The sequence below is a fragment of the Rhipicephalus sanguineus genome, chromosome 6 (genome assembly GCF_013339695.2).
Source record: "Rhipicephalus sanguineus isolate Rsan-2018 chromosome 6, BIME_Rsan_1.4, whole genome shotgun sequence".
Classification (NCBI taxonomy): domain Eukaryota; kingdom Metazoa; phylum Arthropoda; class Arachnida; order Ixodida; family Ixodidae; genus Rhipicephalus; species Rhipicephalus sanguineus.
This window is the reverse complement of record NC_051181.1, coordinates 11,730,198-11,742,502: the sequence shown is the minus strand read 5'-3', so window position 1 is coordinate 11,742,502 and position 12,305 is coordinate 11,730,198. Positions and strand designations below refer to the sequence as shown.

The 12,305-nt window shown below is 50.5% G+C and overlaps 1 protein-coding gene across 1 annotated transcript; it reads left to right on the top strand.

The window, feature by feature from the left end:
• Positions 1 to 1,298: 1,298 nt before the first annotated feature.
• LOC119395943 (uncharacterized protein K02A2.6-like) lies at positions 1,299 to 1,655 on the top strand. Its single transcript, XM_037662974.1, has one exon. The coding sequence runs from the start codon at positions 1,299 to 1,301 to the stop codon at positions 1,653 to 1,655; it is 357 nt and encodes a 118-aa protein (XP_037518902.1).
• Positions 1,656 to 12,305: the final 10,650 nt, after the last annotated feature.

The window sequence follows — 12,305 nt, the reverse complement described above, 5'->3', positions numbered from 1 at the left end:
CTTTCAAACAGCAGTTGACGAATGTGCCTCTTCCACCAGAGCCCGTTGTTGCCCGCTGGGGAACTTGGCTGAAGGCAGTGGACCACTACAAAAAACATTTCGCTAGTGCTAAGGCTGTTATTAACAGCTTTGCAGCGGACGAGAGCATGGCCCTGTGAAGAGCCCAGACTGTTCTACACTACGATGCACTTGAATCGATACACAGGACCGGGTTCATTGGCGGAACATGGGAGAGGCCTTTGCCCTGCAGCGGGCGTAGACAGGCTGATGATGATGATGACACTTGAATCTGACTTGGCATATTTGTGTGCCTAATTTACTTTCCTTGCAGAAAGCATACAGACACTTGAAAGTTCGGGCACCACTCTGACTCAGTGTTGAGCTAATTTGGGCGTGCCGGAAAGGTTCGCCACCGCCCTCAATGGACCTGTCGCTGACAGGGTCACCTCGAAGCTTAAATCTGTCTTGGACAAGAATTCCGGATTTGGTGTGCTAAAACAAGTGTAGTTCTGAGCGGGGCAGATTCAAAGATTCCAGGTGCTGTTCGAGCATCGAAAGTGCCGGACTACAAGTACGCTCCACTAACTTGAGTTGACGTCGAGCATTCCTTTTCCGCATACAGACAAATACTGACTGAAAGAAGGCACAACTTCAAGCCCGAAACCCTTGAGACGGTGCTGGTTTGCCACTGCTTTCATAGTCTTTCTCACAGTGTCCAATCATACTAGCTTTCACCTAAATCTGTTCAAATGGTTATTCTCCTAATTCTTATCATGAAAAAATACTATTAACTCTCCCAAAGCACATGATGTGCCTGCTGTGTTTGTTAGAAGCCGAAGATTTGTCCTGAAACACGCTGCTGAAGTAATTATGAAGTGCGCATATATATGTCTAAACGATAGTTTTTAACGCCTATATATGCCTAAATGACAGTTTTTAGGGCCTTGTATAGTCGCCTAAAACTATGTTTTTTGGTGCCTGAACTTCCGGTCTCTAGTCATGATACACGGAGGACAGTCGTCAATGCAGAATCGTAGGAGAAATTTGATTACAAAATTACGTTACTGCTGTGTTCAAGTAAAACTTTGCCTGACTTGTTAGTTTCCCAGTCTGCAGCCGACAATAATCACTGTCGAAAGTGGGGGCTCCGCCCCCCAACATTTCTCAGTGGGGGGGGTGCGCCCCCCTTGCCCCCCCGGTAGATACGCCTATGTCTATTGCTTCACTTGGACTTGGAAGAAGGTGCCACACCCAAGTTTTGCAAAGCACGTCCAGTACCCCTAGCTTACCAAGAGCCTATGGAGGAAGAGCTCGACCGCCTGCAAAAACAAGGTATCCTGGAGCCGACGCAACATGCCGAAATGGCCACACCTTTGGTGTGGCTGCGCAAAAAGGATGGAACATTTCGCGTTTGTGGAGATTACAGGAGCACAGGTAACGCGGTGGTCAAGAAGACGGCGTACCCCCTGCCGACAACTGCGGAGGTGTTCGCAAAGTTGCGTGGTGGGACGACATTTTTGACGCTAGACCTGTACCAGGCCTATCAGCAGCTAAGAGTGGACGACGAGACAGCCGCATTCCTCACCGTCAACACCACCAAAGGACTGTTCAAAGTGAATTGCCTCCTTTTGCGCCAGCCATTTTCCAGCGGATGATGGAGACTACACTGGCCGGAATTCAGGGGGTGAGTGTCTACCTTGACGACATTATTGTCAGCGGGAAGGATGTTAAAGAGCATGCGCAAGGTCTAGAGGAAGTCCTGTCGAGGCTAAGCGACACAGGCCTGCGACTAAAGCAAGAGAAATGCCGCTTCGGCATCAGCTCAGTCCAGTTTCTCGGTCATAAAACCGATGCTCAGGGTGTCCATACGACCGAAGAAAAGGTAAAGGCAATCCTCGAGGCGCCAAAACCGACTGACAAGACATCTCTGCAGGCTTTCTTAGGGCTTTTCGCCTTTTACGATCGTTTTTTGGAGAACAGAGCGACGGTAGCTGCAGAGTTGTATGGGCTTCTCGAGAAGAACACGCCCTGGAAGTGGGAGAAAAAACACCAGGATGCGTTCGAGATGCTTAAGAAGATGATTCGGTCTTCGACAGTCCTTGCGCATTATGACGAAAAAAGGCCTCTCATTCTGTCCGTGGATGCGTCATCATATGGCATCGGCGCAATTCTCGCTCAAAGGGATGCGTTCGGCCGAGAGCCTCCCATTGCATTCGCGTCACGAACTTTGGGAACCGCTGAGAAAAACTACTCGCAGCTCGATAAAGAAGGTCTTGCGGTAGTTTATGGCGTCAGCCACTTTCGCCAATATGTCGCTGCCGGCACGTGACCGTATTAACGGATCACCAACCGCTCCTACGCATCATGGGAGAAAAGAACAAATCCCTCAGATATTGTCACCGAGGATGATTCGATGGTGTTTCAAATTGGCCACATATGACTACGACTTGGTGTACAGGCCTGGACGTCTGCACCAAAATGCTGACGCGCTCAGCAGGCTGCCACTGCCCGTGCAGGTAGATGAGCCACGCTCCCCGGGAGATGTGCTTCTGCTTGCGTCCGCGCCACGTTTCGAGCTGTCACCGCGTCAACTGGCTGAGCTCACCCGGAGTGACCCACTCTTATCCCGCATGATGACAGCCATCTCAAATGGAGAACTACGCCGGTTGCCCAAGCAGGAATTTTTGGCGTTCACAAAGCTTGGACACGAGCTTTAGCTACAGGAGGGCTGCGTTATCCGGGATGCCAGACTGGTCGTTCAAGAAAAAGCAAGGAAAGACGTGCTCGACTTAGCGCATGCAGGTCACAGGGGCGTGCTAGCTATGAAGGCGTGCGCTCGAGGCTATTTTTGGTGGCCCGGTGTCGACAACGACACTGAACGAGTGGTCAAAAGTTGTGCAACTTGCTTCCAGCACCAGAAAACGTCAACTAAAGCACCAGCTCACCGACTGGAGACGTACGACAACACCGTGGCACACAATCCACGCTGATTTCGCTTGGCCTGTGGAGGGAAGGATGCTCCTAATTGTAGTCGACGCATACAGCAAGTGGCTTGAAGTGCGCACCATGCGGAACATACAGTCGCCGACATTGATCGAGGAACTGCGGAACCTGTTCGCAACTTTCGGCATTCCCGAAAGGGTGGTCACGGATAACGGCCCGTGCTTTGTTTCTGCGGAAATGAAAGATTTTCTGAATAGGAATCCGGTGACGCACATCACAAGTGCACCCTACCATCCGGCCACGAATGGGCAAGCCGAAAGAATGGTGTATGAAAAGAAACAGGCCCTTGCAAAGGATCAGTCAGCAACATTTGCGTGCAGGCTGGCTTGTTTTCAACTGAAAAAGCACACCACCATTTCGGTAACAACTGGCAAAACGCCAGCTGCACTCATGTTCGGCCGCGAGCTCTCAACAGCACTGACACGCATTCAGCCGCGACCAGCTGAGAGGGTGACCACTGACCACAGCGTTGTTAAATTGCCAAGAAACGTGGCCATCGGGCAATCGGTCTTTTTCCGCAACTTTGCAGGAAGTCCGGGTTGGGTTGGCGAAACCGTGTTAAAGAGATTCGGACATCAATCTTGGCTAATCAAGTCAAGAAGCGGAACGGTTCGTCGGCACCTTGATCACATAGAGCCGGGTGCAGAGGCCTACCCGACAGATGATTCGCCGCGGAATGATTAAACGAACTGACGAGTAGCAAGTGATCAACGAGACACAGTGCCGGCTCCGTACGTCATCTCGCTCCCAGCGGAAGCACCGCCGCCGCATGATCTGCCCACAACGCCCGACTCCGAACATAGGGAAGCTGAGGCCAGGCTGGACACTTGTACGACGCAAGCTCGCGATGACCAGTCCAGCGGGTCCGCGCAGCACCAAACTGCGCCTAGGCCCCATCGTGATCGGCGTCCACCTGACCGATAAGGTGACCCTGTCCAAGGGGTAAGGGATGTCGTGTACGCACACCTCAACCGACACACGGCCACTCCAGGTGTTGTGCCTGGCTTGCTGGTGCTGCCGGACGCGCTCGCGCGTGCGGCGCATTTCTCAGACTCTCGTCCCCAGCTCCTGCATATCATGTTCCTCTTCTACCCTCGCTGTAACCTCCTTCCGTCCGCTTCTAAAAGAAAGCAATAAAAACAGTCTCCTGCGAGCCGCTGTCTCGGGTGGTTCCTGTGCTGCGGGGCTCTCAGCCCCCAATATAACATAGATGACGAAGGGCAGGATGGCATCCGAATTTGTGTGATCGGCGACGACGTACATTGAGAGCATGTCGCCGAGCGTGCGGTTCAAACGTTCGGGTAGGCCATTTGTCTGCGGGCGGAAAGCAGTAGTTTTGCGGTGAACAGCACGGCACTACATGAGAATGGCTTCGAAGACTTCCGACAAGAAGACACGACATCGATCGCCGAGAAGCTCCTGGGGTGGACCGAAATGCAGCATGAATAGGTGTAGCAGGAAGACGGCGACATCATGCGCTGTACTGATGGGAGGGCGGCGGTTTCGACGTACCGTGTTAGGTGGTCAACAGCAAACGATGGCCCAGTGGTTACCAGCCGACGTCAGATCAAGTGGTCCATACAAATCGATACCCACGTGCCCAAACGGACGGTTACGGCTGTAGACCGGCTGGCCAGACGTGCGTTCAAGGTTTCCGATGTAGGCAATCGAGGCAGGAGTGAACGAGCTTCTGCTAGCGGTACATCCCACGCCCGAAGTATCGTTGTTGATTGCGGCGGTAAGCTTCGAATACCCACCCGAGAGTGCGCGCATTGCGGATCAGAGTGGGAGGACTCACATATTTGAGAACGCAGACTGCGGGGTATCACTAGTAGCATAGTCCTTCAATACTTTTTCTGGTCACGAAACTGCCACCTCAGTTTAATATAGAGCTACCGCCGGCCGCTGGGGGCGCTACAGTCAAAGAAAGGCCATCTCGGCTAGCGGCCGCCGCAGGCAACTCTTGCATTTTTTTTCTTCTCGGGTAGCTATTTCCTCCTCCTCGGGTACGTCGCGGCCGAAAGTCCGGCTCCTTCTAGACATTATTTAGACTACATTTTCTCACCGCAATTATACTAACATTTTAACTAAACTTAAACTTTTGAGAATGTTTGCTTACCGAAGACAAGACGCATACAAAAAAGCAAACAATATCAGTCAGCTGGCGGCTCAGTGTGCCAGCAGACGACGCTCACGGACCTTTTCCCACTTTGAAGTCTGTCTTTAGTTAGCCCAACAGGCCTCGAATAAAAAACTTCGACGTGACTGTGATACGCCCAGAGGATAAGACATCAGCGGCGCTATCAGTAAATGACAAGCTGAACTCAATATCGTGCAGTGTTATTTTCCGAACTCCGATTGCACGCGAGTCGTTGCAGCAGTGGTGATGGTCTCTAATTTTACTCAATACAAACTTTTCTAGGACGTGAGCTTCCACTTGACGGCACACTGTTTCGAACAAGTACACTGGCGACTTGTAGCCCTCAATGGAACGCTTGCTTGACGGCAACTATTGTCGTATGCAGGCCTCGCAAGCCTTGAAAGCTTTCGTGCGTATCAGTCCAAGTGTGCGACAAAGTTTTTTTTGTCGATGAAAACATCGTGAATAATATGGCCCCTGTCTCAGCACCGCGCTTCCTTATCTCTAACTCATTCGGAGCAGGAGCCTTTGTCATGCTTTGGTGCCTTTTGCGCTTGCCACCTTTCCGCAATGTTACAGAAGGAATAAAGTCTTTTTTCTTTCTTTCTAACTCGCTCCAGCAGGGTGACGAGGATTGATGCGTGATTGCATTCAGTACCATATTGCCTTGATGAACTAAGGCCCGTATTCACAAACCGACCTTATCCTTAACTTTCGCCCTCCTTACCTTTTCGGCCCCTTAACGCGTTTCATAAACAAACCTTATGCCGCAATCCAGCCTTTCCTTTACCTTATCGCCGTGAAAAGGTGGCGTTCGATAAGGTAGCCCGGCAGGTACCTTGAGGCGCCACTTATGCGGCGCGCTATGGCTGATTACGCAAGAAGCTTTACAATGTCATTGAAGAAAAGCTGACGTACGCGACTGGCGTCCATATGTGCGCAATTAACGCTGCGAGTGCTCGGCAACCATCAACATTCCATGGAATAGTTCAGCGACGATGTTCTGCTGAGCAGATTCCGCTTCTTGAAGCGAGCACTTCATGTCCCCGACCTTGCCGCTGGAAACGGTCCCCACTACGTCGGTTTTCCCGTGCCACCGCTCCTTCAGCTGCTGGTGGCACTTTGCTTCTACGGCGCAGGCACTTTCTAAATTGTGAATGGCGACTTCCACATTGCCCCGCATTGTTAAACGTGTGAAAAAATCAGTGAGGGTACGGCGCGGAAGCCGGCGCGTTTCACTGCAGGATGGAACACTTTTTACCCATTTTGGACTCACGTTGCTGCTGCTCTGTGCGCAGCCGCACATCGCTCTTGCTGCTTTGAGCTGCTCCCACTTTCTCATGTTGTTATTCACGAACACCGCGTGCTATCACAATTTTTCGCTATCACAATGCGACGCTCTCAAGTCGATGAGCAGCGCCGGATCTTCAGCGAAATTCAATTTTCGCCTTTCTGTTGCACTCAGTAACAAGCGTTTGTATGATCCACGCAAACAGCTACACACGCACACACGCAGGCAGACGGACAAAATCCGCTCGCAACTTCACGCGCCCGTCGGTGCCCTCGTAGAAACCAGCGCTTCGTGGACCGGCGCGTCTGTTTCCGCAGGTGCCGGCGCGTCTACGCGAGCCGCCGGTTGCTATGACAACGGTCAAACGTTAACAAAGAAAAGGAGCAAAAGGCGCGGCCAGACGAGGCGCGTTCTTACCGAAAGTTGCATGGGTATGCGTTCCTACATTTTTCTTATTGTTTTGTGAAGCATACGGCTCTTTTTTCTTGGTAATAAAGCAACAATGAGCAAGTAAAAGTTCATAGCGTCGCTCCCATGCTCGTTCCTTATGACGAAGAGGCCGACTTCCGTAAGGCTGCCTTAAAACCGAATAAGGCGAGCTTATGAAACGCACTGTCACCTTTACTTATCCTTACACTTTTCCCTTCCTTACAAAAGGCCGCCTTATAGCGTTAAGATAAGGTTGGTTTGTGAATACGGGCCTAAGAGACATAACAGGATTGTAATCGCGGGCTTTCTTTTTTTGAAGGAAATGAGGCCGTGCAGATGCTTAAGAAATAACATCTAATTTTCGCCTTCACTCAGCACTGCGGTAATCTAAAGCGCAACGGCAATGATAAAGGCGTATTGACACACAAGTCTTAGACCTTGTTTTTTCTTCCTTTTGCCACAAGTTACGAAATGACCCATTTATCACGGCTGGAAGCCTACCTTGCTCAGGAAACGAAATCACTTCTGTGGGATGGCCTTTTTGCAAGCAGCACAGAGCTGCAGTATTAATATGGCTTAGCAATACGTTTTGTTGGGCTAGTTGGTTCATGACTTCTGAAGGAAAAAAGTTGTAGCGCAAAGCAACACACGGACAGACAGAGAGGACGGGACTGGCGCTATAGTCCCGTCCTCTCTGTCTGTCCGTGTGTTGCTTTGCGCTACAACTTTTTTCCTGCAGTATTAAGCTAAAGGAAATGTTAAAATTGCCAATAGCTTTTCCTGTCAGCATACAAGATGCATATGCAGGAACTGAAACTAAGTAGTTATGCAAATAATTTGCTGTCTATAAATACTGACACACAGAGAATGCAGTCAAGGTTACAGGACGAAAATACTTCATTGCTCAAGCAACAAAGCCGAGTTTTTTTCTCTGCGCTTGGGTTCTCTTGGTACTAATAGGCAGCGATTTTATTTGTAATATTCAAGCAAAAACAAATCATGTAAGCAATGCAGGGGCGACATGGGCCTGCTGCTTCGGACAAGCAGAATTTTTGCCTCCACTTGCTGGACAGGTTGTTCGCACTGATGCTTGCATGCGCTTATTCTTTTCTCTAATAAAGAAATGCAGCGAGTCCTAAGAAAAAAATGATCTCAGCATTGATAATAATAAAATGTGTGCAACCAACTGCTGCCGAAGCCGTGCGGCCATCCAGAAAAATGCCCTCAGGCCGTCTCAGCGCAAACGCGCAGATTACCGTCGTCTGCCGGCGCAGTAGCGAACGTGCTCGTAGGCAACGCAGGAACTTCGACTGCTTCCCTTGCACATGACGGCTCTCTAGGCCGTTTCAGTGGCAGTCGAACTGTCCGTGGTCGGGGCTTCGGCGCCATGAAGTATTCTGGTAGGCCGTCGAAAACACCGGGAATGGCGTTAGGTCTGAGGCGCAGCTTGTCCCGCGGCAATAACACGGCGTCACCGTTTATCATGAAATCATCCGTACGGATGGTGTCCGATGAGTCAAAGTGCTTCGCGCACACACGCACATTCTTCGAATCGAAGCTGAAGTCGTCCGCTTCTTGCCGCGGTATGGCTCACTTCTAGTGCTGCAACTGCTCGCGAACACTCGGCATGCCAAGCAGCGATACGTTTTCGCTAGCGCCATTGTAGCCGGAGCAGCACCCCGGTACACAGCACCTGAACGGCATCGTCACGCCAACGTCCCGCTTCGAATGTACAATACTAGAATTCGGCTCTCACTTAAAAAGAAATCAGACACACAAAGTACCCGTGCACACTTTCCGCTCGCGCCGGCCGCTTGTGCGGTCTCTCAAACAACCCGGCGAAGTGTGGCCTCTAAGCTGCAGTGGCGCCGCGGCGCGGCATCTTTGTGCGACATATGAAGCTCCCCCATAACGTGACGGCGAAGTTTCGTGACCAGAAAAAGTATTGAAGGACTATGCTAGTAGCCACTAGTAGCCCTCGGCGTTGTAAATGCGTCGGTGTAGTAGGTCGTCACGAATGGCGAAATGGTGGGCTTGAGAACGCAGCGCGCGAGTGGATGGCGTTGCCGACGAATCAGTGAGCAAGTCGATCAGCGAGGCGCTCCATTTATCTTTGCGCTGTTGGGTGGCGATGGCGTGAACTTTGAGGCAAGAAACAGCAATGTAAGATACTGAGCGGGAGGCATTGACGTCAGGCGAAGCGGGAGCGCTAGAGGGCGTCGGCGTCAGCACGCTGACGTCCGTTGCTCTAAAGCACGCGGATATCGTAGTCTTGCAGGAGTAAAGCCCTGCGGGCAAGACGGCCTGAGGGATCCTTCAATGATGACAGCCAGCATAGTGCATGAGGCTGCTGAAGACATCAAATGGGCTACTACACAAATAAGGTCAGAACTTTGTAAGGGCCTAGATGATCGCCAGGCACTCTTTTTCCGTGACGGTGTAATTGGTATCGGCTCTAGTAAGCGGACGACTTGCGTATGCCGCGACATATTCGGGGAACCCTGGTTTACGCTGCGCAAGGACGGCGCCGAGGCCTACACCACTGGCGTCCCTGTGTACCTCCGCTGGGGCCGTAGCGGCGTAGTGGCGTAGTATGAGAGGAGACGTCAAAAAACGACGAAGCTTTTCGAACGCGTCGTCGCACTCGAACAACCACGAATTTAGGGGCCCGTTACTTCTAAGCAGCTTCGTCAACGGCGATATGATGGTGACAAAGTTTCGTATGAAGCTTCAAAAGTATGGACACAGTCCTACGAAACTGCGCAGTTCTTTGACGGACGTAGGCTTGGGAAATTCGGCCACGACCCGAAGCTTGGCCGAATCGGGAAGAATTCCGTCCTTGGACACGACGTAACCTAGGATTGTCAGCTGCCGCGCTGCAAATCGGCACTTCTTCAGATTAAGGTGGAGGCCGGCGTTGCTCAAACGCATCAAACCATGCCGCAGAGGTTGCAGATGCGTGGAGAAGTCCGGAGCGAAAACAACGACGCCATCTTCTTTTCTGACGTCATCTTCTTTCCTGGCGTCATCCAAGTACCACAAGCACGCGTGCCATTTCAAGTTGCGCAGAACGGTGTCCATCATGCGCTCGCAGGTCGCGGTCGCATTACACAGACCAAACGGCATAACGTTCAACTCGTACAAGCCGTCGGGCGTGACAAAAGCTGTCTTCGGCCGAGCGTCATCAGCGATGGGTACTTGGCAGTACCCCGAGCGCAAATCGAGAGGTGAAATTAATTCTGATCCTTGCAGGCTGTCAATCGCGTCGTCGATTCGCGGTAGTGGATAAACATCCTTGCGAGTGATCTTGTTGAGCCGTCGGTAGTTTACACAGAACCGCACAGAACCGTCCATCGCAACGAGAATAGGAGACGACCATGTGCGCTCCGACGGCCGAATTATATCGAGTAGAAGTATATCGTCGACTTGCTCATAATTCACCGACATTCTGTGGGAGACACGCTATATGGACGTTGCCGCAGTGGTGGTTGGGCGCCAGTGTAGATGCGATGCGTAACAGCGGACGTGCGGCCGAGAGAAGCTTGCCCGACATCGAAAAAAGAACGAAATTCTTCCAACAACCATAGAAGCTGGGAACGCTGGACCGACGTAAGGTTGTCAGCAATGGAGGGACCAAATACAGCAGTCGGTGATAAATAAGACGTGGAAACAGCACTGATGGTACGGGAACTGGTGCAGTGCAAGTCATCGGGTGCGTCCAGAACATGTGCGTTTTCGAGGGGTTCCACTCTGCCAAGGCATTCTACTCGAACCAACGTAACAATGTACCGGGATGGGTTGGTAACGAAAATAGCGGTGCTGCCATGAGCCAGTGCCGACGCTCCTAGGGAGAGCAATGCCGTTACGGAAAGCTCAAGCCCAAGGTTTTGCAAAGAAGGTTCGAGAAATCTTTGCGATAGATTTTGATACCTGCGAAATTCTGTGAAAAAATCCTCTATCGTTTCCGCCTGCGTCCAATAAAAACATTCAGGGGAAAGAAAGAAACAAGGCCTGTTTTAAATAAAATTTAAAGAGGGAATTCTACATCGCAATCTAGTTATTGTAACTTCTAATTGTCCTGTGCCACACCATGATCTATTCGAGGGAAACCTAAGGTGCTGAAAATCTGCACCGTTTAGAACAGAACATTTTGTGCCTTCCTCTCAAATACAAAAATTTCTAAATCGTGCGTTAGTATTTTGGGAGCACTTAGAACCTTCAGGACTGGGCCCTGAATTGATGCTGCCGCCAATGTGTCCTGCTGCTTCATTTAGAGTTATTGTGAACTATTGTGAAATGGAGATTGTGAACAAGGCTCCCGTTCTGGGTGCCGAAACGTCATTACATTCTCATTCTCTTGTGGTCGGCGTCTTCGTCTTTTTATTCATAGTTATTCCAGTATGACCGGGCAACCAACCAAACGGACAATACGTACATGACTCCGCATGTGTGTATATAGTTCTGGTAGGTAGCTCGATGAAAATGGTACTGTCAAAGCAGCGCAAACCGATAAAGAATCGGTCAGTATAACCAATAAAGAAATAGCTGCTGGGAGTTCGCGCATTGCCAGAATAATTGCCAATAATTCTGCCTGCAATATTGGCGTAAAATCGGGCAGTCGAAGTGAAAAAGACCGGTTTGGTGCTGCTGAATTCTCTCCTGCCTTCTCATTTGTAACGGAGGCCTCTGTGGCTATGATTGAACTTATCTGTAGACTCTTAAGGAAGCCTTCCTCGTTTAGATATCAAATGAGCCAATAGTTTAGTATTTTTTTTGGAAATATATCGTCAAATTTTATTATTGTTTTATGATTGAGTAGATTTGGAAGCACGGCCTCTCATCGCGCGTGGCGTCCTTTCAAGAGAAGCCAAAGAGGACGGCCCACTAGAAGGCGCCGCTACAGAGCGCAGCCCATTACTCAGTTCCAAGGCTTCGCTACAAGAAAACTAACCCAGGCAGTCAAAGTGAAGCCACTGCCAGGCGTCGTTGCTAGTCGGCACCACGATGACAACACTGAGATTGTTGGCGTTTTCGTTACTAGCGCATCGTCCCGCAGCGCCTGGGGCGTGACCTGGGTGCTAGCTGAACACGTCATAATACTGTCGATGTCGCAGGGTGCTGAACGCTACGTTGAGGTTTCGTACGATGTTTGCCCTTAAAATAAAATAACTTGTACGCAACGAACGCAATTTATATTTCGCTCAAAAAACTTTTGAATACCAAGCTATCGAGTGAAGGCCACAATCTCGAGCTTGAAATGTTATGTCGCTGCTCCTTTAAAAAAACTTGCATTTTGTTTTCAAACCGACATTACAGAACTCGAGGAATCGTTGAGGACGCCCATATCGCGACAGCGGGTGTTTTCTGCATCAGCTGTCCTTCAGTAGCGTTATATAGCCGCGAGGCGTTATATACATTGTTGTCACTTAACCGACGGCTTAA

Excerpts from the sequence above, each read along its gene's own strand:
- LOC119395943 (XM_037662974.1), top strand. The coding sequence starts at position 1,299 with ATGGAGGAAGAGCTCGACCGCCTGCAAAAACAAGGTATCCTGGAGCCG.